Source organism: Pistacia vera, unplaced genomic scaffold, assembly GCF_008641045.1.
Source record: "Pistacia vera cultivar Batoury unplaced genomic scaffold, PisVer_v2 Contig265, whole genome shotgun sequence".
Lineage (NCBI taxonomy): Eukaryota > Viridiplantae > Streptophyta > Magnoliopsida > Sapindales > Anacardiaceae > Pistacia > Pistacia vera.
Window position 1 is genome coordinate 1,221,146 of NW_022196074.1, and position 25,454 is coordinate 1,246,599.

The window sequence follows — 25,454 nt, forward strand, 5'->3', positions numbered from 1 at the left end:
CCAAAAGCAAAAAACCAGCAAGGATTGCAACTCCAAACAGAAGGAAACCCAGAACCACAGCTGCAATATCCTGCAAAAGAGAAAGGAGAACATAGGCTACAGCACTTAGCAATCTGAAGAAAATCCCCAGGCAGATGAAATCTTGGGAGCAGTTGGGCAGACAGCGCACAAACCGCACACCAGCAGCAAAGCGCAAGAGAAGGAGCTGGGAAGGAAAAAAACCAAACAACCAGCAGACCCAACCACGAACCTCTCAACCAAGGGGGGTACAAAAACCAGGCACCAGAACAAAAAAATATCCTGAAACTGTACATGCCAGTTTACAAGGCAGACTCTTGGGATACTCCTCCAAGCAACAGGAAAACACCCGACAACCCATCCAATAACATCAACAACATTAGCAAATTATCTTTATTCATCCTAAAGTCAACAAAATATTTAAATACATTTATCTCTAAGTTGAAAATAAATGTCAAATCATGCATTCTTCAACGTAACACATCACAGCCCATAATGTGGCGGATATTACATAGTGGGAGCCAATTTCTGGTCATGGAACCTAACGACAGATTAGCGGTGACTACAATGTTTTTTTTTTTTTTTTGGTTCTTCTCAGATTTCCTTAATTATATAAAGTAAATGAATATAATAATAAGATGAAGAGATTGAGCATGGAATGCTAATATTAATTAGTCAAATAAGTTTGAGCTATAACAACCGGTTAATTAAAACAACATAGATTTGTTACCATACATAAGAATTAATTAAGCACATTCATCAAGAAATATGTTCTCTAGATTGAGTCTTATACGCTATAATTCAACATGAGTATTTCCCTCTAAAGCATCGATCGCTATACAACTTGTGGATTATCTATAAAAATGTTACCATCAACTTAGATTTTCTCTGCTTATATATACGTATGCAATATACAGCTTCCACGTTCAAACCCAACTGAGATTATTATGGCAAAGCTTTGCATCATAATTGCCGTTGCTTTTGTATTTGCATTAGCCAATGCAGGAGACCCCGATATCCTCGAAGATTTCTTGGTGCCTCCAGGCATTGACCCCAACACCATAACGAGACAATACTTCACATACACTGGCCTTAGACACTTCAAAGTTACTGGGAATTTAACCGGACAAACAACGGAGAGGGTCACCAAAGTCACAAAAAAAGTATTTCCTGCATTGGAAGGGCTTGGAGTTTCAGTTTTCAAAAGAATATATTCTCCTTTAAGCATCAATCCTCCTCATTACCATCCTCGAGCATCTGAACTTATATATGTACTAGACGGGCCTATGGAAGTTGGGTTTGTTGATTCGACCAATAAGCTCTTTCTGCAAACACTTCAACAAGGTGATCTTTTTGTCATCCCAAAAGGGGCTCGCTCATTTTGAGGTATACTCGAGGGAAAACCCTCAAAGGATGACTGTGGCGGCGGCGTTCTAGCGGTGTTTGGGAGCTCAAATCCTGGAAATATTTCAATTCCAACTAGTTTATTTGAAAGCGGGATAAAGACAGAAGTATTGCTAAAGCCTTCAAAGTCGACGAGGAGATCATGTCCAAGATAATAAAAGCAAATGCAAATCAAGAGTAATATGAATTGTACTTCTTTATCATGGTTGTCGTTGTTTTAATTATAAATTAGCAGTATTAAGCATTAATAATTTTACTTGAAACAAATTACATCTTGAAATTAAAAATACTTTCGACTAGACACTATATACATATATATATATATATATGTTAGATTAAATGGGATGACAAATCAGTTTCTTAGACTGCAAGTCTGTAAACTGTACATGTAACACTTGATAAACCTAAACCTACTCTTATATTAACCTACTCTTATATTATTATATGGGGTACGTTTATGACTTCGTACGTGGTTGTTTAATATATACAAACCTAGACGAGAGGATAGTATGGATTGGTTTGATTCTAACGAATATATTCATTATTGAGTTTATTTAAGTTGATGGTATTTGTAGCTAATTCTGTTTGTATAGAAAAAAACAGGCCACCTTAACTTATAGTGAAATGATGGTAGGGAAATGGGTTGGAAAGAAGTTGATCTAATATCTCTTTCGTCTGTCTATTTAACATTTTAATTTCCCTCTGTCATTAAGAAGATGATTGTAATTTGTACTCGTCTGTTTATTTAATATTTTAATTTCCCTCTGTCATTAAGAAGATGATTGTAATTATGTGCAAGGTTTTAAAACTCAGACCAGACTTATTGATCTAATCGGGAACCGGCCCCTTCTCTGGTTCGAGAACACCTTAAACTTGGTTTTAACTATTGACTCGGATTTGAACCGACAGAATAGTATCGAACCGTCAGTTCAATCAGATCGATGGATAAACCGGATCACTAAAATCCCTAAAAACAAAATCCTTATTCCAATTCTAATTCTTCAATCTTCATTCGTTGCTCCGTGAATCCTTCGATCGACCTACTCAAGCCGCTTCGCTCTACAGCTCCGCCATCTGCCCGTCTACCACTGGCCGCACTTCACTCAACCTCTGAGTGATTAGTGATTAGTGAGTTTGATTTTGTTGGCATTTGAGACATGGATTAATAAAATTTTGTTTTGGCAGATAGTGATGTTTTGTGGTGGATTAGGGTTTTCATGGTGGCCTGGCCTGGTGATGGTTTTTCTGGCATTGGGCTGATCTAAGATTCTAAGGTGGATTGCAATTGCGGCTAGGGTTTCCTAGCTAGATTACAATAGTGTATTTGTTAGATTTCAAACATATAAAGACTGATACGTAATTCTTCAAAGCCATGTCTATTAAGTTTCAAATTGGCTAGATATGCTGACGACTAACGTCACCGATCCGATTGATCAGTCCAACCAATCGGACCTCTCAACCTAGGGACTAAGCCCTTGACTGGGTCAAGGCCCAAGTCAAGTTTGAAAACATTGCTTATGTGATCATAATTTTACTATTTTTGCCGATCACCGGAAAGTAACGCTAAGACATCATATCTATTCAATCTTTATCATCAACTCAAAATGTAATAATAAATAAATCCCGTATTCTATATATTAAGTCTTTATCATCACCCCATAATGTAATAATAAATTCCCTTAATATTTATAGAAACCGAAAATCCCTGTCTGCTTCTGTCGAGCCAATTGAAAATATCGATTATCAGAGATTCTAAATCCAATAACTTAATAACCATCCAAAGTCAATATCAATCCTCATAATGTCATTCATATAAAATTAAGAATACGAAGACACAGAATGATTTGACATAGATTTACTAAAAGTAGATTCGTATATGAAATTATTTTCTCTAGTTTGTCCTGTACATTGTTAAAATCTCCCATCAAAATCATCGCCGGCCAGGTGTAGTTTTGCACATAACTTGTTATCTATCCTTAAACAAATAAAATGTTGCCGTCAAGAAAATTAAGACATTGCTATGAGCTTCAGCTTAATTCTCCCCCTGCCTATAAATTTTCAGAGCTCAACTGAGATTTTAATAAACTCAACATGGCAAAGCTTTGCAGCTTAATCGCCTTCGCCTTCACATTCGTCTTTTCATTAGCCAATGCAGCAGACCCCGACATCCTAGATGATTTCTTGGTGCCTCCAGGTGTTGATCCCAACACCATAACTAGACAATACTTTACATACACCGGCCTCAGACAATTTAAAAAAGGAAAAGGAAATGTAAATTTAACAGGAGAAACAACAGTGAAGATTGCCAGAGTAACAAAGAAAGTATTTCCTGCATTGGAAGGACTTGGAGTTTCTGTTTTTAAGAGATTATATCCGCCTTTAAGTGTCAACCCTCCCCATTACCATCCTCGAGCAGCTGAGCTTATTGTAGTACTAGACGGGCCTATGGAAGTTGGGTTTGTTGATTCAACGAATAAGCTCTTTGTGCAAACCCTTCAACAAGGCGATCTTTTTGTCGTCCCAAAAGGGCTCGTTCATTTTGAGGTATACTCACAAGGAGCAACCCCTCAAGATGATTGTGGTGGTGGCGGCGGCGGTGGTGCCGCTCTAGCGGTGTTTGGGAGCTCAAATCCTGGAATAGTTTCACTTCCTACTAGCCTCTTTCAAAGCGGTATAAAAACAGAAGTACTGGCTAAGGCCTTCAAAATCGATGAGGAAACTGTTGGCAAGATAATGAAGGCAAATTCAAAGTAGGAGTAACATCACTTGTGATTATGGGTTATCTAAAATTTGCAGTTTGGCAAGTAATAAAATAAGCAATTGACTGCATGTGAAATCTAAATCTGCAAACTAAGATTGTACATAATAAGGTTCTAGTTAATCTCACCTTTACAGTTCACTTTTGATACTTACACATCATTAAAGAACAGATAAGAAAATCAGAGCCTATAAAAGATCAATCTTCAAATGAAACAAAATAAAAAATAAAAAAATTCAGTATAAAACTAAATTATGAAACATGGTAAGAAATATAGAATGGGGGAAAACAATTTTATGAGATTCTAGTAACATATATATCAACCATAATTTGTAGTTAACATAATCTTCATCTCACATAATTTTCATATATGAAAGCGAATAATGGTTTACAAAGAAAGAAAAATACATAAATAAGGAAACATGCATTACGATTATTTAAATTTTAAACTGCATAATTCCGTTTGTTTCAAAACCACCAAAAAAAAAAAATGAGTGAGCTAGAAGAAAAGAATAACACCATTGTGCCTTCAATTTCTAATTTTACCTTTTATTATACAAAAATACCCCAATTAAATGGCATACTAATCCCTCAAATAAAATATTACAATTGCAGACGAAAAAATACAAATGGAAAATCAAAGATAGGTTTAATGGCCCATTCTACACCAACAACAATGAAACATGAATTTCTCATAATAAATTAGTGCAACAATAAAATGAATAAATTAGGTTCTGCTAACTAGGATCAATTGAGACTACTAAGCACACTATAGCAGGGTTGGATACTTGGCATCCAGAAAGTCTCTGAGAGTCTGAGCAGCTTTCTGACCACCCATTAGTTCACCAAGACTCTCCGCCGGAAGAAGGGCGAGCTCCGCCAAGCTCTTACACCCATCCATTATAGACCTGTAGTTAGCATCTGTGACACCTGGGAGTCGCCTTAGGAACTCCACAGCAGATGTATTGTAGTTTTCAGCTCTGTATTCAACAATATTAAAACCATTAATTTCTCTAAATGAAGATCAACTCACTTGCTACAAAGGCATTGCCATGTTTTTTGGACTTCTAATATAAAGACTAGTTTGAGATTAGATATAGCTTCTATGAGAAACTGAGAATCACTTATAATCTATTATAGAAATAATCAACTTAAAAAGAAAAAAGGTTAGATTGTGTTAGCAATATATTAAATGAGTAAAAAATTTGAAATTAAAAAATAAAAACTGGCCCGTTTATAATTTTTTAAGAACTTGAATAATTACTTATATATACAAATCTTTATTAATTTTGTATTAATTTTTAGGATATTGTGGAATTTACATATACATAAAACAACTTTTGAAAACCTACCCCAACCTACTTTTAAAAATCCTTTATAAGGTATAACTTGAAAGACGATTTATCAATCATTTTTGGGTTGCTAACTTAATAAAAATAAAATAAATAATAATAAAAAGAGTAACCCCAAATTAGCTTTAAGCCAAGAAGTTCCAACCCCTAATGTTGCAAGCACCACTAGGCCTTAGCCGTAATTTAGCAAGCACAACAAGGCTTCTTGTTGTAACAGAACATTATCCAGCTAATTGTTAGTAAATGTAATCTCTACACTCCATGGAGAAGTAAAATGCAAGCACAAAACTTAAAAAGAACACCAAAAAAAAAGAACCCGAAATAGAAAAATAAAAAGCTTACCTCACATCATTTTCCACAACACCCTCTTCTGACGGCACACCAACTCTAATTGCTTTTGCCTCATCAGGTTCATCCTGATTTGCTTTTAGTGAAGCAAATATTTCAGCAGTTGCATGCAAACCGCGAGACCAAATGATTCGTAAGCGAGGAAAATGTAGAACAAGCAGTGACAACTTGGATATGATATTATGTGGTGTCACATCATCACCAATATCACTTGCAGACTGCAGAAAAGAGAGTCCAATAAATCAAACCAGAAAATGCAATAGCTTATATCCTAAGAGCATTCCAGCAGTACAAATAAACCAACAAACAGACAACAGCATTCTTTTCCTAAGATATAATTTATAATACCTGAAAAGAAAAGCTTTTGTCTTGTGAAAACTCAATCAGAAGAACAGGTATTCTGTAATAGCGCACCATTGTTTCCACTTGGTGGTAAAGGCGGCCAGATGTAAAGCTTGTAAATAGATCTTGGATACTCTTCCTCTCTACACATATTAGTGGTGACAGAATATAATCCCCAACTTCCAAAGTCACAGGTATAACGCGCATGCCCTTCTGGTGAAGAACATTAGGAAGGCTACTCATGAACTCTCTCATGTCCACAATAACCTGACAAGATGGAGATATTTAGTGAAACAAAATTTGGGGAAAGTTGAAAAGTTCAGAGAGTGAAGAACTATGCACCTGCATTTCTTTCTCAACCTCCTTTCTTCCACCTGCCTTTCTAGTCATTGCATTTTGGGAAGATGTAGCTTGTGCCTCTAATGAAGAACTCAATCCCAGGCAGTGTCCATCCTGAATCATATCAAAAAGAAGTCCACGGAAGAGAAAAACAATTCATAAGTTTTAAGTGTACAAAGAAAAGTATTCTGAAACATGCTTCAGTGATGAAAACAACCAAATTATATATCATAGACATAAAGGATAAGACATGTTGAAACAATAGCTTCCTTATTAAATCAAAACCAAAAAACTTCCAAGTACTTGAAAATGGGGAAGGGAGAGAGCCTAAGAGAGACAATCAAGTTTTCCTGGTTAAACTTAAAAGGCACACCTTCATAGAATTAAAATAAAATGTGTAGGTGAAAGAAAGCAATCCAAATCAAATGGAAGCTATGAAGGACATCCAAACAGATCTTTCTCTAAAACCTAATAGAAGATGTGTATGGTTCCTTTTTCAAACAGTACGCTTAATAGGCATTTCTTTCCGAGGTCAAAGCTCAACAAATTGGAGAAGGTTAAAAAAAAAGGCTCTACCAATTTCCTTAAACTAGAAATTTTGGTTATCATCCTCAAACTAGAAATTTTGGTTATTGTTGATATAGCATTTATCACTTCATTGACTTTAACTCAATAATTAGCATATGTGATGTCTAGAAAACTGCAAAAGCAGTTCAATAGGCAAGCAGAAGAATAAAGGAGATATATGTGATAGTAAACATTTCTATTAGAGAACTCTTGGCCAAAAATGTTCAAACCTGATCAACTGGGATCATCATCAATGATTTCTGTCTGATCAATGATTCAAAAGCACTGTTCTCCCTCCGTATGCTTGCTTCAAATTTTTGGACCTCAGTGGACTCTTCATAGAAGAGAAAATAAACTTTCAAGTTAATTGAAGGATTCTCAGCTTTGTAGACTTCAATTTCTCTGACAAAACTCATGTCTGGATGGTAAACAACAACTACAGCGGGTTTCAGAACATCAAGTACAGGCTGGCTGCTTTCTAGTGCATAAAAGTGCACCAGTGGAAGTTGCTTAGAATCTTTGGATCTTGTAGTATCAACCTTTTGAGTATGCTTCCGCAGAACACCTTTGCCAACAAATGCACTCTTGACTGTATCTTCAGAGTAACCATTTGTGGCCCCTGACCGACTTTCATCTGCTTGGCCTTCATTTCCTGAACCAGATATTTCAGGTTTTTCTTCTGTTGCTGTTTTGTTGTTACTTTTATTCACTCCATTTTTGGACTGCCAAACATTTGCTGGGCCTTTTTTGTTTTTTCCTTTTCCACGTCCTTTTCCGTGTCCTCTGCTGCCAACCTGAGTATCAGGATCATCACCAGAAACATCATCACTTATACCTTGATTCCTTATTTCAGATGCTGCTGCCAACAGTGCATCATGTTCCTGTTTGCATACACTGCTAGCTTCTGCATTCTGCGCAGGTGTAACAGGAACACCTCCATCAAGAATTCCATAACCTTTGGGCTCTTTTGGTTTCTTTTTCTTATTAGATATTTGCACAGTACGCAGCTCTACTTTGCTCAACAAATATTTTTCCCATTCTTCCCGCATGACCTTCACAAGAAAACAAAATATAAATGGTTATATCATATACTTTATGCATTCATTTATCATCAACATACGATATAAAACACTTCTTTATTATCTTTGATCTCCATATGAAAGAGACGGACTAAAGGTTAAGTTGAGATCTTTACAAGTGCAATATTTATGGGTTATCGTCATCCACAAATGTATAATTTAACCAAGCTGAAAGCAATAAAATTCCCTACAGATCAAAAGTACCACATCAAGATTTCAGTTCAAAAATGAAATCACAGAGTGCAGTACAGCACTACAAGAAGCCAAGTCTTTTATCTGAGCAAAATGGTTGAATTGAGTGCCAATTAATGGGTAGCTTAATAGCATATTAAACAATATAAAATAGGGCATGGGCATCAAAAACGAAATATAACACATAAAGCAAAGGTCAAAAACCTTTTGTGAGCCATTCATGATGCAATCTTCAAGCTGCATGCATGAGCGTTCATCTTTGCACACCACCAGGACAATGCTATGGTCACTTTCTTCATCCTCATGCAAAACTTCTTCCTTTGATGAAGCTCGCTTTTGTCTTTCCTCTTCTATCTCTTCAAGGACCTCCTATAATAAAATTATCACATTCAATCTTAGAACATGCAGTTTAATATGGCTTACCAATTTCTTTCTTTGTCTTCCCTCACTAGAGAGCATAGACATCCAATTTGAAACAATAATACTTAAGTGGCATAAAAATGGTGAATATCATAAAAGAGAAATTATAGGGTTGTACCACAAACAATGGTTTTTTTGAGGTGAAAAATAAATTTCCAAGAAAGATACTGTCACTAGGTATCATATAAAAGCAAATCAAAAGACCAAACAATAATATGCACAACTGAAAAAATTGTTGGCATAGACAATGGGACTCACTCACTCACACGTAACACCTTCCACTTTGGTGCCTCCTCCAGAACTTCCTCCAGAACTACCCCATTATTTGTACTCAAAGATGAAGTACCAGAATCTGCTAGGTATACATAAAAGAGAAAAAAAATTCAGAAAAAGGTATCTAAGAGATTGCCAGTGAACCTGTTCTTTTGATTATCATTAAGTATATAAAATCTGTCATTTTCACACCACAGAAGAGATATTCAAGGTATAAGATAGAGTAAAGAAAACAACAGTGCAAGAACTGGCCTTCGTTTTCATTATTTTCAGCTCCCTTCAATTTTCTCTTTTTCCCCGTCATGCTCTTACTTTGCCCTTCCGATTTTACACCATCTGACCTCATAAAGCGATAAACACGCTTCTTTGCATAGTCAAATATCTTATAGCTGGACTCTGAAAATATCCAAACAGACCGGAAACTCTCTGATACCCTCAGTGTATCCAAATACTTCAAAAAACTGACAGCATCGTACCTACCAAAATAACATCGAAATCTTGATCAAACCCCACTAAGTAACTAAAAAAAAATTCAAAAAGACAACAACCGTTTCTGCTAAATCCTCCTGCACAAATTCAACAACTATACCGAAAAGTAAGAAACAAGTACTTTCACTTCATCATCACACCACAAAATTCTCCCCAAATTCTGAAACTTCATCCTACGAGTAAATTCAATTAATATATCAACATCGGAATTGATTTTGCTTCTACTCATCTATCAAATGTATTATTCTTAATATTACATAAAGTTATGTAAAATGCTTAACATAAGTTGTGCGAAGTACCTAACAAGATAGTCCAACAACTTCCTTAAAGTCTTCAAATCAGAAACCAACTGCCTGGTCTTCTTCCCCAAGATATGCCAAATGGGATCCAGTTGCCTCCTAATAATTTCATCAAACGATTTGAACAAGCCATTCTCCACCGTCAGATCCTCCACATCAACCTTATTAGTCTTCCTCATCTCCTTCAAACAAGCATCCATGACTTCCAGAACAGCTTTCTGTATCCCCACCATATATTTAGTCATGGGCACCCTTATATCCACCACCACCGGTGGGTTCCTCTCCAGCTCCTCGGACACATTCACTTGAAATCTGGGCCACAAATGAAGCTTCCTGATGAACAAACTCTTCATTATCCTCTCAGTCTTGGAAAAACCAGAAACCATAGCAGTGGGTTTATCAGAAAAGGCGCGGATATAGGCTTTCTTGTTGAAGGATTTGACAATTCTACAAATAAAAGTTTCAGTGGAGGAATCAGAAAGGGCATGGGTGTTGAGAATGACAATACCGGCGATATGAGAAGTTGGTAACTTTTGGGTCAAAAGGTCGACGATGAGAATTCTGGCAGTGAAGAAAAAGATTTGGCCGGAGGAGTAAAGGGAGTGGCGATGGGAGGCGGAGAGATCGGCGGTGATTTCGGAGGGGAGTTGATTTGGTGAGTGAGGAGAGAGGAAGTGGAAAATTTGGGACTTGAGAGAAGAAGAGGAAGAAAGAAGGAGGAGAGTACCTTGGGAAGGAGAGTGGAGGAGGAGAAGAACTAAACTAATGTTGCAAGCACCACTAGGCCTTAGCCGTAATTTAGCAAGCACAACAAGGCTTCTTGTTGTAACAGAACATTATCCAGCTAATTGTTAGTAAATGTAATCTCTACACTCCATGGAGAAGTAAAATGCAAGCACAAAACTTAAAAAGAACACCAAAAAAAAAGAACCCGAAATAGAAAAATAAAAAGCTTACCTCACATCATTTTCCACAACACCCTCTTCTGACGGCACACCAACTCTAATTGCTTTTGCCTCATCAGGTTCATCCTGATTTGCTTTTAGTGAAGCAAATATTTCAGCAGTTGCATGCAAACCGCGAGACCAAATGATTCGTAAGCGAGGAAAATGTAGAACAAGCAGTGACAACTTGGATATGATATTATGTGGTGTCACATCATCACCAATATCACTTGCAGACTGCAGAAAAGAGAGTCCAATAAATCAAACCAGAAAATGCAATAGCTTATATCCTAAGAGCATTCCAGCAGTACAAATAAACCAACAAACAGACAACAGCATTCTTTTCCTAAGATATAATTTATAATACCTGAAAAGAAAAGCTTTTGTCTTGTGAAAACTCAATCAGAAGAACAGGTATTCTGTAATAGCGCACCATTGTTTCCACTTGGTGGTAAAGGCGGCCAGATGTAAAGCTTGTAAATAGATCTTGGATACTCTTCCTCTCTACACATATTAGTGGTGACAGAATATAATCCCCAACTTCCAAAGTCACAGGTATAACGCGCATGCCCTTCTGGTGAAGAACATTAGGAAGGCTACTCATGAACTCTCTCATGTCCACAATAACCTGACAAGATGGAGATATTTAGTGAAACAAAATTTGGGGAAAGTTGAAAAGTTCAGAGAGTGAAGAACTATGCACCTGCATTTCTTTCTCAACCTCCTTTCTTCCACCTGCCTTTCTAGTCATTGCATTTTGGGAAGATGTAGCTTGTGCCTCTAATGAAGAACTCAATCCCAGGCAGTGTCCATCCTGAATCATATCAAAAAGAAGTCCACGGAAGAGAAAAACAATTCATAAGTTTTAAGTGTACAAAGAAAAGTATTCTGAAACATGCTTCAGTGATGAAAACAACCAAATTATATATCATAGACATAAAGGATAAGACATGTTGAAACAATAGCTTCCTTATTAAATCAAAACCAAAAAACTTCCAAGTACTTGAAAATGGGGAAGGGAGAGAGCCTAAGAGAGACAATCAAGTTTTCCTGGTTAAACTTAAAAGGCACACCTTCATAGAATTAAAATAAAATGTGTAGGTGAAAGAAAGCAATCCAAATCAAATGGAAGCTATGAAGGACATCCAAACAGATCTTTCTCTAAAACCTAATAGAAGATGTGTATGGTTCCTTTTTCAAACAGTACGCTTAATAGGCATTTCTTTCCGAGGTCAAAGCTCAACAAATTGGAGAAGGTTAAAAAAAAAGGCTCTACCAATTTCCTTAAACTAGAAATTTTGGTTATCATCCTCAAACTAGAAATTTTGGTTATTGTTGATATAGCATTTATCACTTCATTGACTTTAACTCAATAATTAGCATATGTGATGTCTAGAAAACTGCAAAAGCAGTTCAATAGGCAAGCAGAAGAATAAAGGAGATATATGTGATAGTAAACATTTCTATTAGAGAACTCTTGGCCAAAAATGTTCAAACCTGATCAACTGGGATCATCATCAATGATTTCTGTCTGATCAATGATTCAAAAGCACTGTTCTCCCTCCGTATGCTTGCTTCAAATTTTTGGACCTCAGTGGACTCTTCATAGAAGAGAAAATAAACTTTCAAGTTAATTGAAGGATTCTCAGCTTTGTAGACTTCAATTTCTCTGACAAAACTCATGTCTGGATGGTAAACAACAACTACAGCGGGTTTCAGAACATCAAGTACAGGCTGGCTGCTTTCTAGTGCATAAAAGTGCACCAGTGGAAGTTGCTTAGAATCTTTGGATCTTGTAGTATCAACCTTTTGAGTATGCTTCCGCAGAACACCTTTGCCAACAAATGCACTCTTGACTGTATCTTCAGAGTAACCATTTGTGGCCCCTGACCGACTTTCATCTGCTTGGCCTTCATTTCCTGAACCAGATATTTCAGGTTTTTCTTCTGTTGCTGTTTTGTTGTTACTTTTATTCACTCCATTTTTGGACTGCCAAACATTTGCTGGGCCTTTTTTGTTTTTTCCTTTTCCACGTCCTTTTCCGTGTCCTCTGCTGCCAACCTGAGTATCAGGATCATCACCAGAAACATCATCACTTATACCTTGATTCCTTATTTCAGATGCTGCTGCCAACAGTGCATCATGTTCCTGTTTGCATACACTGCTAGCTTCTGCATTCTGCGCAGGTGTAACAGGAACACCTCCATCAAGAATTCCATAACCTTTGGGCTCTTTTGGTTTCTTTTTCTTATTAGATATTTGCACAGTACGCAGCTCTACTTTGCTCAACAAATATTTTTCCCATTCTTCCCGCATGACCTTCACAAGAAAACAAAATATAAATGGTTATATCATATACTTTATGCATTCATTTATCATCAACATACGATATAAAACACTTCTTTATTATCTTTGATCTCCATATGAAAGAGACGGACTAAAGGTTAAGTTGAGATCTTTACAAGTGCAATATTTATGGGTTATCGTCATCCACAAATGTATAATTTAACCAAGTTGAAAGCAATAAAATTCCCTACAGATCAAAAGTACCAAATCAAGATTTCAGTTCAAAAATGAAATCACAGAGTGCAGTACAGCACTACAAGAAGCCAAGTCTTTTATCTGAGCAAAATGGTTGAATTGAGTGCCAATTAATGGCTAGCTTAATAGCATATTAAACAATATAAAATAGGGCATGGGCATCAAAAACGAAATATAACACATAAAGCAAAGGTCAAAAACCTTTTGTGAGCCATTCATGATGCAATCTTCAAGCTGCATGCATGAGCGTTCATCTTTGCACACCACCAGGACAATGCTATGGTCACTTTCTTCATCCTCATGCAAAACTTCTTCCTTTGATGAAGCTTGCTTTTGTCTTTCCTCTTCTATCTCTTCAAGGACCTCCTATAATAAAATTATCACATTCAATCTTAGAACATACAGTTTAATATGGCTTACCAATTTCTTTCTTTGTCTTCCCTCACTAGAGAGCATAGACATCCAATTTGAAACAATAATACTTAAGTGGCATAAAAATGGTGAATATCATAAAAGAGAAATTATAGGGTTGTACCACAAACAATGGTTTTTTTGGAGTGAAACATAAATTTCCAAGAAAGATACTGTCACTAGGTATCATATAAAAGCAAATCAAAAGACTAAACAATAATATGCACAACTGAAAAAATTCTTGGCGTAGACAATGGGACTCACTCACTCACACGTAACACCTTCCACTTTGGTGCCTCCTCCAGAACTTCCTCCAGAACTACCCCATTATTTGTACTCAAAGATGAAGTACCAGAATCTGCTAGGTATACATAAAAGAGAAAAAAAATTCAGAAAAAGGTATCTAAGAGATTGCCAGTGAACCTGTTCTTTTGATTATCATTAAGTATATAAAATCTGTCATTTTCACACCACAGAAGAGATATTCAAGGTATAAGATAGAGTAAAGAAAACAACAGTGCAAGAACTGGCCTTCGTTTTCATTATTTTCAGCTCCCTTCAATTTTCTCTTTTTCCCCGTCATGCTCTTACTTTGCCCTTCCGATTTTACACCATCTGACCTCATAAAGCGATAAACACGCTTCTTTGCATAGTCAAATATCTTATAGCTGGACTCTGAAAATATCCAAACAGACCGGAAACTCTCTGATACCCTCAGTGTATCCAAATACTTCAAAAAACTGACAGCATCGTACCTACCAAAATAACATCGAAATCTTGATCAAACCCCACTAAGTAACTAAAAAAAAATTCAAAAAGACAACAACCGTTTCTGCTAAATCCTCCTGCACAAATTCAACAACTATACCGAAAAGTAAGAAACAAGTACTTTCACTTCATCATCACACCACAAAATTCTCCCCAAATTCTGAAACTTCATCCTACGAGTAAATTCAAATAATATATCAACATCGGAATTGATTTTGCTTCTACTCATCTATCAAATGTATTATTCTTAATATTACATAAAGTTATGTAAAATGCTTAACATAAGTTGTGCGAAGTACCTAACAAGATAGTCCAACAACTTCCTTAAAGTCTTCAAATCAGAAACCAACTGCCTGGTCTTCTTCCCCAAGATATGCCAAATGGGATCCAGTTGCCTCCTAATAATTTCATCAAACGATTTGAACAAGCCATTCTCCACCGTCAGATCCTCCACATCAACCTTATTAGTCTTCCTCATCTCCTTCAAACAAGCATCCATGACTTCCAGAACAGCTTTCTGTATCCCCACCATATATTTAGTCATGGGCACCCTTATATCCACCACCACCGGTGGGTTCCTCTCCAGCTCCTCGGACACATTCACTTGAAATCTGGGCCACAAATGAAGCTTCCTGATGAACAAACTCTTCATTATCCTCTCAGTCTTGGAAAAACCAGAAACCATAGCAGTGGGTTTATCAGAAAAGGCGCGGATATAGGCTTTCTTGTTGAAGGATTTGACAATTCTACAAATAAAAGTTTCAGTGGAGGAATCAGAAAGGGCATGGGTGTTGAGAATGACAATACCGGCGATATGAGAAGTTGGTAACTTTTGGGTCAAAAGGTCGACGATGAGAATTCTGGCAGTGATGAAAAAGATTTGGCCGGAGGAGTAGAGGGAGTGGCGATGGGAGGCGGAGAGATCGGCGGTGATTTCGGAGGGGAGTTGATTTGGTGAGTGAGGAGAGAGGAAGTGGAAAATTTGGGACTTGAGAGAAGAAGAGGAAGAAAGAAGGAGGAGAGTACCTTGGGAAGGAGAGTGGAGGAGGAGAAGAGAAGAGATGAGTTTCGGGAGGGAAAGGCCGGAGGAGAGAATCACTAGACCTCCACTACCCTCCGCTAGGAGCTCTGTGATTATGTGTTCATGAAATCCAAGCACCATTTTTTGAGCAAAGGTTAGCGTTGGCGTTGGCGTTGGCGTTGGCGGTGGCGGGGGAAGCTTTTGTAACATAATGGAAGGGTAGTTTCAACTTTAAGGGAGGATTGATTTAGTCCAAGAGTTAAAACGACGACGTTGTGGTATATACAGTTACAGTATCACTTTTTCCTCCTCTTTGCTTAAAATTATGGATATAATAAAATAAATGATAAAAATTGATCAATAATCTCCGTGAACAAATAATTGAAAGCCTTCAAACTCATCAAAATATCAACCACAACGCCCGTACATCAATATATTACAACACTTGAAACTCTATCATAAGAAGTATTTAGAAAATTTATGCAGAGTTACTATATCCTTTTCTGTTCTCTGAAGGTAATGTTATTCAGATGAAACAGAAAATAGGAGAAATAAGCAAAAATTCTGGAAATTCGGAGCAGTGTGATATAAACATGTAACCAAAAGATGAAAGAATTTAACTTCACTCTTATTTCACATTTGTATAAACAACTCCATCCATCACTTGAACTCATTAGAAGGAAAAACTACAATCTCTCTCTCTGGTTTCATTTGTCTTCCTTAGGAAAACAAAACGTTTACTCTGATTTCCTATTTGAATTTAGATCTCCAAGACTTGGCTTCATTCTTCTCAACTTCAAGGCAACAGGTTTTTTCAATACAGTCACATTTATACCATTCCAAACATCTGATTTGGTGGGCAGAAGCGCAATTTTCTCTGCAATTCCCATGTCTTCTGGAAGAACAGAACCAAACACACTGTACGAATTTTTCCACTCTTGGTGGTTTGCTAGGCTTATAAAAAATTCCGGACCTGAACCGACCCATGCAACTGAACCTCTACTGATCAAAGGACACACTTCCGTTGGAATCTCCTTAAAAGTGATTCCTTGAGCTTCCAGTGTTCCTTGAATCAATGCAAACGGAGGGCCAAAAGGAGCCTGTGAAATTTACAAAAAGAATATCTCAAATTTACAAATCCAAGTACAGTGAAGATATAATTTCATATATTATGTCAAGATGCTTAACAGCCATTTGCACATACCAAGGCAACAAGCGCATGCACAAACCTATTATTGATTTTGAAGTATACTTAACTGCTACAAAAACCTCAGTGATGGATATATATATGCACATTGAAGAATCTTACAGTGAGATGCTAATTTTAAAAAATATATATGTGTAACTGTCTATCTTTACAAAGAGGAAACAATGAATAAGTTTTAGGATCACAATGTGAAATAGAACATACAAAATTCGGGTAAAAGAAAATGTGGTTTGACTTCACATACATCGATGAAACTACTAAGATGATGTTTTTTACTTTTTATGTTTCTATTTGATAAAAATGAAACTGAAAATGAACATATTAAGTTTAAATTTTTTATCATCAAATTTCAATTATGCAGTTTGTATCATTCCTTAAAACAGTATCTAAAAACAAAACACTTGGAACATGTTTATTATCATCTTCCTAAAATAATTATGAAACATGGAAATAAAGTACAGAAATAAAACGCAGACAAAAATTTCTTTTACGTTTTCTGTATTTTCAATATTTTTAGTTATTCATGCGATTCTATACTTTTTGTTTTCTAAAACAGAAAACAGAAATGGTAAAGTTAAAAAATATCAAACATTTTTCAAGACCAAAAAATTAAGAAAAATGAAAGTGAGCATGCCCTATGAAACAGCAGAAGCAGAAATGTTGAACTAAGAATTAAGAAAACAAATAAAAGAAGATTCACAACATATATATATATATATATATATGTTCCATAGTTTCCCATAATACACCAGAATGATTAACTCAAATGAAAATTAATAAAACCTTACATTGTTTATGTGGTTTCCTTCTACATCCCAAGATTCACTGCGACTCTCTCCACGATGAAACTGGCAACCCGCACAATGGCGTAATGTCAACAACTCAAGAATGTAGGCTACAGAATGTGGGGCACACTCAGGGAGAAGCTGCACCAGACCAAGTTATTGTAAAAAACACAAGAAACTGTCCCGTATGCATGAAACCAGTGAAATAGACTAAACGATGTAAATGAACAGAATTACTTGTTTTGTTCTCACTACTTGAATCCAGTTACCACAGTAAGAATTTAGTGATCTATTTTCCCTATCACAGCAATGAATCTTCCACAAAAAATAACAAAGTATTTCAGTGTCCACCATGACAACCAGAGATACATATAATGAGTTTTTCAAGTACCTGATAAATTTTCCTTCACTCACATTGCAAAATAACTCAGATAAACCCCAGTCACAACAAATACAAAACCAAATTCTACCACCAACTAGATAAGGAGAAGGTTTGCTTCCTAATTTTTATATCTGAGTGTTTTCACAGCTAACGGCCTTAATATGGAAATAACTTAAGTCTACCAGGACCAATTCATAAATCCCAACCAGAGCATACATGATTTTGGCTTCAATATGCAAAGTGCATTTCATTGTATAATTCTAAAGTATTTATCAACTGATAGATGCTGGATCCAAGAACTTTCTACCTATTTAATAAAAAAGATCAATGTGTACCAATCAATTCTTTATAAAAGGAAAATTCCAAGATGGATTTTTCTTTTAAAAACAAAGAATTAGAATGCTCAAGACAGAAACCTTTAGAAACATAGCACTTACTTTTATATGCAGAGTTCCATAATCTGTTTCCAAGCCAATAATTCCCTAAAACAAGAATATAAAAGAACATAAATGGGCAGATAGGTTGACCACCAAAAAATTGATAAATAAGTTTAACTTCAACAACACAAAGGAAAAAAGGGTGAAACACAGCATTAATAGGACATTCTTCTTCTAAGTTTGTACATGGAACTAATGCTACTCCATGAAAACATTACTCTTTGATGTTGTACACTGGTATTTTACTTGCAACAATTCAAATCACCCTACATTATCATGGGTGCCCTGGCTAGAAGGAAAAAGAAGCTATTCCAACACCAATCACCATAACAATTATGGAGGATAATGGTGATCAGCAACCGAAGGTTCAAACCACAAACAGCTCATGACTTATTCCCACATACCACTTAACTTTAGAAATGCACATTCCACATGCAACGAAAGCTGCACCATATTAAGTATTGTAAAGCTTAATTTAAATTTTTCCTCTCAGGTTTCCTAAGGCTACAAAAGCAGTGAATTACAAGAAACCCCAACTACAGCTAAAATAGAGTCCTCTGACACCAAGAATGACCGGTTGTCAAAACTTCAGTTTAATGTGCCTCCAAAAGCTACATGTTGTGTAGATCAGGAAAACCTGAAAATTGTAGAGACTAGACCTACCCTTAAAAGTCAAACCATGATGCCTACAACTACCAATTGATCTTTTTTATCAGTAGCATGAAGCACCCTATGAATATCAATAATCCAGTAGAGTATCAGCAGGAAATTATGACTCTACCATCACTGTAATGTCATGAAATGAGTTTTAACTCAAAATTTTCAACATCCAGCTTCATACTTGTATTAAAACAATACTCATGGAAACATGAATTTCAATCAACATTAATAAGGATAATTAAAACGTTACCAAATGTTATTTCTTTCTTTGATATATCTTGTATCTGATTGTTATTTCTTTCTTTAATATACTTGTTTCCTATTTTTTTTTCTTTCTTTGATATATCTTGTTTCTGATTGCTATACAAGATAGGTGCATAAACGGGACGTCACTGTAGTTTAAGAAAATGTTAGAACATCTAAGTGACATTCAAACGGAAATGGAATTATAAGCTTCAAAAGTTCACAACGCTTTTATACCTCTCCTTTTCCATAGATGAGCCCAGAAGCCCACATAACTGTTTTCCCTGCTTCTTGCCGATCAGGGGCCAGGACATCTTTTTGTTTCTTCAACCAGCACTGGAGAAAAAAGATACCAAAAAAAAAAAAAAAAAAAAAATATTAAATCGTTATAATTACAGTAATATAAAATCCGGCACATGATTCAATTACTTAATGTACCGCATTCCATACATTCGGAACCGAAGTTAAATCTTATTTATATTAATTTAAATTTAATAATTTATCGGATAAGCATCTCAATTGTCATCCCTCTGAAATAAGATAGAGATTTTAATCAATGAAAAAATTCTATCTGAAAAAGAAAGCGCTAAAATTCCCACTCACCTCACCGAATCTTGATCCACAAACATCCCTGTTCCCACAAAACACCCAAGTATCACACAAGCAAGGGCCATCATTGCCGGTGCACATGGCCTTACAAGCCTCACAACATTCTTTAGAACTATTAAACTTAAACTCAGACCCCCACTTCACAGCACTGCCCCAAAGCTCCAAATTCTCAATCCCTTGACAACACTCACCAAATTCACTACCTTTCACAGACGTTAAAGACTCGAGGTCCGCATTCAAAGAGGCGTCATTTGATTTGGTGATAAAAGAGAGGAATGTGTAGACTACAGCGCAGGAGATCAAGCCCAAGGAAAGGAGAATGGGAGAGGTGAAACGGGGGGCTTCAGGTTCGTTTGGTTTGCGACCCATTTAAGGTGGAATTGGTGTAAAGAGAAAAACCCAGATGGGAATTTGGATCTTTTGATGGGATGTTGACTGGTAATATACTGGATGGAAAGAATGTGAGGAAGAGTAATCATTGAAGACTATTAATGAAATATTATACAGATAGTTGACGGTTGGTGAGTGTCGTGAGTCAATGGCTATGGCAAGATGCTTCTTTTTCGTTATTTCTCTGAAGTTGACAGGAGGAGAGGAAACTAAACGAGGACGACGTCGTATTTTTGTTAATAGCATGCAGCCAAATTCATTTCTTGGTAATTGGAATTGAATTATGTCTTTGTTATTTTCTCGCTACCGAACACAAATATAAAAATAAATTAAAAAAATTAAAATTTATGTTATGCCTAAAAGTTTAGGGTTGACATAGGCTCATGTCAGCAAAGGTTAGAGGTGGGCAAGGACCGGTCCCAAGCAGGCATAAGCCTGGGCCTATTTGGGACTGATCCCAAATGGGACCAATCACTCATGGGCCTGGGAACGGTCCCAGGCCCATGAGAAAAATTAGGACCTGGACCAGGCCTTAGGCCTAGTAGGGACTGGTCTTATGGGCTCAGGACCGGTCCTAGGACCAATCCCATGGAGTTTGGATAATTAATTTTTTCTCCCTCAATTTTTTTAATATTTTGAGTGCAAAATGAGATTTTATGGGGGGTTTTTAGCATTTTTTAGGTGTAAAATTTATAAATTTTTTAGATTTTATAAAATGTCATTTTAGCCCTCTTAATTTATATTTATTTTCAAATTAACAGGGGTTTTATGTAATTTGGCAGGGGACTATATTGAAAAAATACAATTTTTTTTGGGCCCGGGCCTGGGACCGGAGGGCCTAGTGGAGGGCCCGGGCCCTCCACCTAGGTCCGGTCCTCTCGAGGACCGATCCTAGGACCGGGTTTTCGAGCTGGGCTTTTGGGCTCGATCCCAAATACCCAGCTCTAGCAAAGACCAATTAGAGTTTAGGAAGGTATTGTGTCGTCCAGGTGCTACCACGTCGTCCAAGGACAGAAGGAGTAAGGTTGTCATCCGCTTGGCAGGTAAAGGCATGACGAGTGAGTGGCTGGGAGTCACCCACTTGCCAAAGCCCCGCGTGATTTAAAGATATCTTCCATGCAACCGACCAATGAGAAGCAGGGTAAGAACTGCACGGCACCTGCCCCCTGGCAAACCTATAATCATTACCAAAAACCTCTTACTATAAATAGAGAGCTCCCCGCTATTTTTCGGGATTCTAGTCCTGATAACAAAAAAATAATAATAATAATAATAATAATAAAACACTCTCTCTCCCTCTCTGTATTTATGCTCTCTTAGATCGCTGCATACGACCTGATTGTACTCTTTCATAAATAAACAAACAGTGGATGTAGAATTCGCTTTGACCATCTGAACTACTTTAAAAATTGTCTCCCTTTTATTTGATCCATTTTTCAGTTCACGTGTAATTTCTAAGTCCGCTTAGCACTTTACACATGCAAATAGTTTGTGTCAAAATCCAGCATCAACAGTTTGGCGCTAGAAGGAGGGCTTGATTTAGTATCCACTCTTCATCAGGAATCTCTGATCAATCGAATCTATTCGCTAGCAAATGGCCTGTAATTTCGAAACCGAGTGAGCTAGCCCCAGCAACGAGGAAGTCCCCTGGAAACAGGATGACACTTCGAGAGAAGTGCCCTCGATTCAGCATAGTACAGCGGCGGACATTCCTTCGAGCTCATAGCTCAACCCTGTTGTAATGGATTACCTGGAGAGGTTCAACAATACTCTCCAAACGGTTAATCGAAGGTTAAACCGTTTGGACCAGGTCGTACCACTCGAGTCTGACAAGGTGGTGCTACCGCAAAAAGGCCTGTAGGTCGCGCTAAAGCATGGAAACGGGCGAAGGCCCATGCCACGCGCACTACAGCGTGAAAAGGCAAGGGAAAGCAGGTGATAGATAGTAGGCCGAAGGGCTCCAAGGGACCAGCGAATAACAGTCACAAAACAGGTAGAATACTTGTGGCTTTGCGACTTGGCGACATGTTGCATCATGAACCATCCCACGCCACATCTCATGGGCACCCCCACAAGAGTGTAAGGCAGGGAAACCCCCAACAACCGCAGGTAGGTTCTAACCACCACAGAGGTCAGGCTAATTCCCTGAACCTTTCATTGCCCTCACACGACTCCAATCAACGTGTGTCAAGATATGCCAGAGCCTCTGACTGAGGCGAGAAAGAGTCTGATCTGTAGTCTTTCCTCAACTGTAATCGTGAGAGTCGAACCCACATTGCAAAAAGTGATCCCCAGGTGGCTGCGTTGCCTCAAATTTAGGAGTTACAGTGAGCTCTGGATCAACTTAAAGCTTGGCAAAATGAGCGTAGATAGGTCGCTGAGGCGTCTCCCTTTTCTCCGGTAGTATTAGTTGCCCCTCTCCCATCGAGCTTTAGAATGCCTAATATGCGAGCATTCGATGAGAATTTTGATCACCAGGATCTCCTCTATGAGTTTAACAACCTCATAGAGCTTTACCAAGTTTCCAACTTGGCCAAATGTCGTTGTTTAGCAATGACCCTAACTGCCCACGCCAAGCGCTGGTTTAGATCGCTTCTGCCAGGATCTATTAACTCGTGGCAACAGATGAGCTCATTATTCTTGAGACACTTTCAGGCGAAAGGAAGTTCTCAATGCCGTTGAGCTATCTAAGCAACATATGGCGAGAAAAAAATGAATCCCTCCAGTCCTACATTGACAAGTTCCACAGGGAGCTGCATAGGGTGGCTAATATACCTGAAGAATCTATTCGAACTCTCATTATTGCTGGAGTTCGCCTGTAAACCGACCTGTGGAAAAAGCTACAGTCCAAGGACGACATTTCCCTCACCTGCTTCCATGACCTTATGGAGAAGTATCTCCGAATAAAGAATTTTGTGGCTGCTCTCAGTCGCCACAACCCATGTCCTTCGACCAGTGCTCCTAACTAGGGGGAGGGTAGTAGAAGACTTGATCGCAGGTGGGCTAATGACGATCAGCGAAAGGGAAATAAACAGTAGTTTGAGCCCAAGAAATCCTATGCCTAGGTTCCTCATCACAATCGTGACAAGACACTCCTCTAAACACGTCAGTGTTGGCTATTCTAGATAAGTTAGAAGAGGTCAGCCTACTTGGAGAGTCAGTGCCCATGAACAATCCCCTTTCAGCAAGAAACATCAAGAAATATTACCGTTACCATCGAGATAATGGGCACCACACCGATGAGTGTCGGGCTCTCAAGCAAGCAATTGAAGACCTTATCAAACAGGGGCACTTCAAGGAGTATGTTGATGGTCCGACACCCGTTTAGGAGAAGGATTAAGAGGAACAGGGGAAGAAGCGTTGTAGTCATAAGGTCCTTTACTGCATGGGGATCATCTTTAAAGGACCACACCTCGTAGAGAATTCTCGAGGTGCCCAAGAAAGGTACGCTCGGGAAGCTCATCATGACCCCGTGAGTGTGATGGGTACGGCATCGCGACCCGCTAAGATTCGCAGGAAAGAAGAGATTACCTTCTCAGAGAAAGATGTGGTGCAATTGCATCATCTCTATGAGGATGCACTCGTCATCGCGCCTGAAATAGGTTGGGGCAAAGTCCACAGAATGTTAGTGGACAATGACAGTGTTGTGAACATCCTATTTCAAGGAGCTTTTGAGAAAATACAATTGGACGAGATAGATGTAAGACCTGCCTATATCCCTCTCTACGGTTTTACTGGAGATCATCTGATTCCGAAGGGAACAATTTCACTTCCTGTCACTTTGGGTGAGACCAACGAAGTGACCAAGATGATAGAGTTCTTGGTAGTAGACTGTCCGTCCGCTTTTAATGGCATTCTAGGATGACATTTACTACGAAGCTTCAAGGCCGTCACCTCCATTTATCATATGAAAATGAAGTTTCCCACTCCGACGGGGTGTGGGGAAATAAAAGGGTCTCAAAGCGAATCTTGTGACTACTATGTAAGGGCAGTGTAGATGATGTGCAAAGGGAAAAGGATATCGTTGGGCATTCCCGAGCAGGCAATGGCGATCAATAGGATCAAGCCATAGCCAGGTCTACCAGAAGATTGTATAGATCCTCGTGTTCAGGAGGAGTATTCCTATAGTCGGCCGGTTGAGTCTCTATCGGAGGTACCTGTTGACCAGAATGAGTTGACGCGAGTATTGAGAATTTGGAGTAATCTCAGCCCGCAGCTCGTTACAAATTTAACGAGCTTCCTCAGACAGAATACTAATGTTTTTGCATGGACTCATGCTGATATGGTTGGGATCAGCCCGAACATAATATATCATGCACTTAACATCGACAGCATAGTCAAGTCGGTTTGCTAGAAGAGAAGAGCCATGGACTCGAAGTGTTATGCTACCCTTAAAGTTGAGGTGGATAAGCTTATCTTAAACGGGTTTATTCGGGAAGCTCATTGCCCGAGTTAGGTCACCAATCCGGTTTTGGTGAAGAAACCCAACGATAAGTGGCAAACTTGCGTTGATTTCTCTTACCTTAACTAATCTTAGCCAAAGGATAGTTTCCCTTTGCCCAGGATCGATCAGCTCGTCGACGCCACCTCTGGCCACGAGCTGTTGAGCTTCAGGGATGCCCACTCAAGGTATAATCAGATCCTGATGCATGAGCCTAACGAGGAACATACCTCGTTCATCACATATCAGGGGTTGTACTGTTATAAAGTCATGTCCTTCGGTCTGAAGAACGATGGGGCAACCTACCAGCATTTGGCTAACCGTATGTTTTCCGAGCAGATTGGGAAATCAATGGAAGTCTATGTCGATGACATGCTGGTTAAGTCGCATGTCACTTTAGATTACATACCACATCTCGCTGACATGTTCGATGTACTCCGAAGGTACAGAAGGAAGCTTAATCCTCTAAAGTGTTCGTTCGAAGTATCCTTAGATTCTTGGGGTATATGGTTAACCACCGGAGGATTGAAATCAACCCCGAAAAGTTCCAAGCTCTCCTAGATATGACAAGTCCCGTAAATCGAAAGCAAGTTCAGAGCTTGAATGGGAAGATACCGGCTCTCAGTAGCTTCATATCGAGAGCAACAAATCATTGCTTGCTGTTCTTTAATATACATAGGGCTAACAAGAAGTTTGAATGGACTCTGGAATGTGAGCGAGCCTTCCAAAGCATAA

General features: G+C 38.0%; 5 protein-coding genes across 5 annotated transcripts; 2 read left to right on the top strand and 3 right to left on the bottom strand.

Moving 5' to 3' along the window:
- Positions 1 to 965: 965 nt before the first annotated feature.
- LOC116133015 (putative germin-like protein 9-2) lies at positions 966 to 1,403 on the top strand. The gene has a single exon (XM_031418690.1). It carries the CDS (start codon positions 966 to 968, stop codon positions 1,401 to 1,403), a length of 438 nt encoding a protein of 145 aa, XP_031274550.1.
- Positions 1,404 to 3,513: 2,110 nt separating this feature from the next.
- On the top strand, positions 3,514 to 4,321 carry LOC116133016 (putative germin-like protein 9-2). Its single transcript, XM_031418691.1, has one exon. It carries the CDS (start codon positions 3,514 to 3,516, stop codon positions 4,174 to 4,176), a length of 663 nt encoding a protein of 220 aa, XP_031274551.1. The 3' UTR covers positions 4,177 to 4,321.
- A 381-nt stretch (positions 4,322 to 4,702) lies between these two features.
- LOC116133017 (DNA repair endonuclease UVH1-like) lies at positions 4,703 to 10,758 on the bottom strand. The gene is made up of 10 exons (XM_031418692.1): positions 10,754 to 10,758; positions 9,881 to 10,699; positions 9,345 to 9,568; positions 9,086 to 9,174; positions 8,604 to 8,768; positions 7,359 to 8,180; positions 6,565 to 6,675; positions 6,229 to 6,489; positions 5,875 to 6,098; positions 4,703 to 5,160 (listed from the first exon to the last, which is right to left on the bottom strand). Exons 1-10 carry the CDS (start codon positions 10,756 to 10,758, stop codon positions 4,950 to 4,952), a joined length of 2,931 nt encoding a protein of 976 aa, XP_031274552.1. The 3' UTR covers positions 4,703 to 4,949.
- Positions 10,759 to 10,833: 75 nt separating this feature from the next.
- On the bottom strand, positions 10,834 to 15,820 carry LOC116133072 (DNA repair endonuclease UVH1-like). Its single transcript, XM_031418734.1, has 8 exons — positions 14,844 to 15,820; positions 14,308 to 14,531; positions 14,049 to 14,137; positions 13,567 to 13,731; positions 12,322 to 13,143; positions 11,528 to 11,638; positions 11,192 to 11,452; positions 10,834 to 11,061 (listed from the first exon to the last, which is right to left on the bottom strand). The coding sequence occupies exons 1-8, from the start codon at positions 15,773 to 15,775 to the stop codon at positions 10,834 to 10,836; spliced, it is 2,832 nt and encodes a 943-aa protein (XP_031274594.1). The 5' UTR covers positions 15,776 to 15,820.
- Positions 15,821 to 15,968: 148 nt separating this feature from the next.
- On the bottom strand, positions 15,969 to 20,408 carry LOC116133071. Its single transcript, XM_031418733.1, has 5 exons — positions 19,883 to 20,408; positions 19,517 to 19,615; positions 18,377 to 18,421; positions 17,561 to 17,698; positions 15,969 to 16,665 (listed from the first exon to the last, which is right to left on the bottom strand). Exons 1-5 carry the CDS (start codon positions 20,255 to 20,257, stop codon positions 16,303 to 16,305), a joined length of 1,020 nt encoding a protein of 339 aa, XP_031274593.1. The 5' UTR covers positions 20,258 to 20,408; the 3' UTR covers positions 15,969 to 16,302.
- Positions 20,409 to 25,454: the final 5,046 nt, after the last annotated feature.

Bases quoted from the DNA above. Each gene is read 5' to 3' on its own strand.
- LOC116133015 (XM_031418690.1), top strand. From the start codon at position 966: ATGGCAAAGCTTTGCATCATAATTGCCGTTGCTTTTGTATTTGCATTA.
- LOC116133016 (XM_031418691.1), top strand. From the start codon at position 3,514: ATGGCAAAGCTTTGCAGCTTAATCGCCTTCGCCTTCACATTCGTCTTT.
- LOC116133017 (XM_031418692.1), bottom strand. The intron at 6,676-7,358 runs GTTTGAACATTT...GATATGATTCAG, and splicing joins TGATGATCCCAGTTGATCAG to GATGGACACTGCCTGGGATT. The intron at 6,490-6,564 runs GTGCATAGTTCT...CCATCTTGTCAG, and splicing joins AGGTTGAGAAAGAAATGCAG to GTTATTGTGGACATGAGAGA.
- LOC116133072 (XM_031418734.1), bottom strand. From the start codon at position 15,775: ATGTTACAAAAGCTTCCCCCGCCACCGCCAACGCCAACGCCAACGCCA. The intron at 11,453-11,527 runs GTGCATAGTTCT...CCATCTTGTCAG, and splicing joins AGGTTGAGAAAGAAATGCAG to GTTATTGTGGACATGAGAGA. The intron at 11,062-11,191 runs GTATTATAAATT...TCTTTTCTGCAG, and splicing joins ACAAAAGCTTTTCTTTTCAG to TCTGCAAGTGATATTGGTGA.
- LOC116133071 (XM_031418733.1), bottom strand. From the start codon at position 20,257: ATGGGTCGCAAACCAAACGAACCTGAAGCCCCCCGTTTCACCTCTCCC. The intron at 19,616-19,882 runs GTGAGTGGGAAT...TTTTTTCTCCAG, and splicing joins GTGGATCAAGATTCGGTGAG to TGCTGGTTGAAGAAACAAAA. The intron at 16,666-17,560 runs GTAAGGTTTTAT...TAAATTTCACAG, and splicing joins AAGGAAACCACATAAACAAT to GCTCCTTTTGGCCCTCCGTT.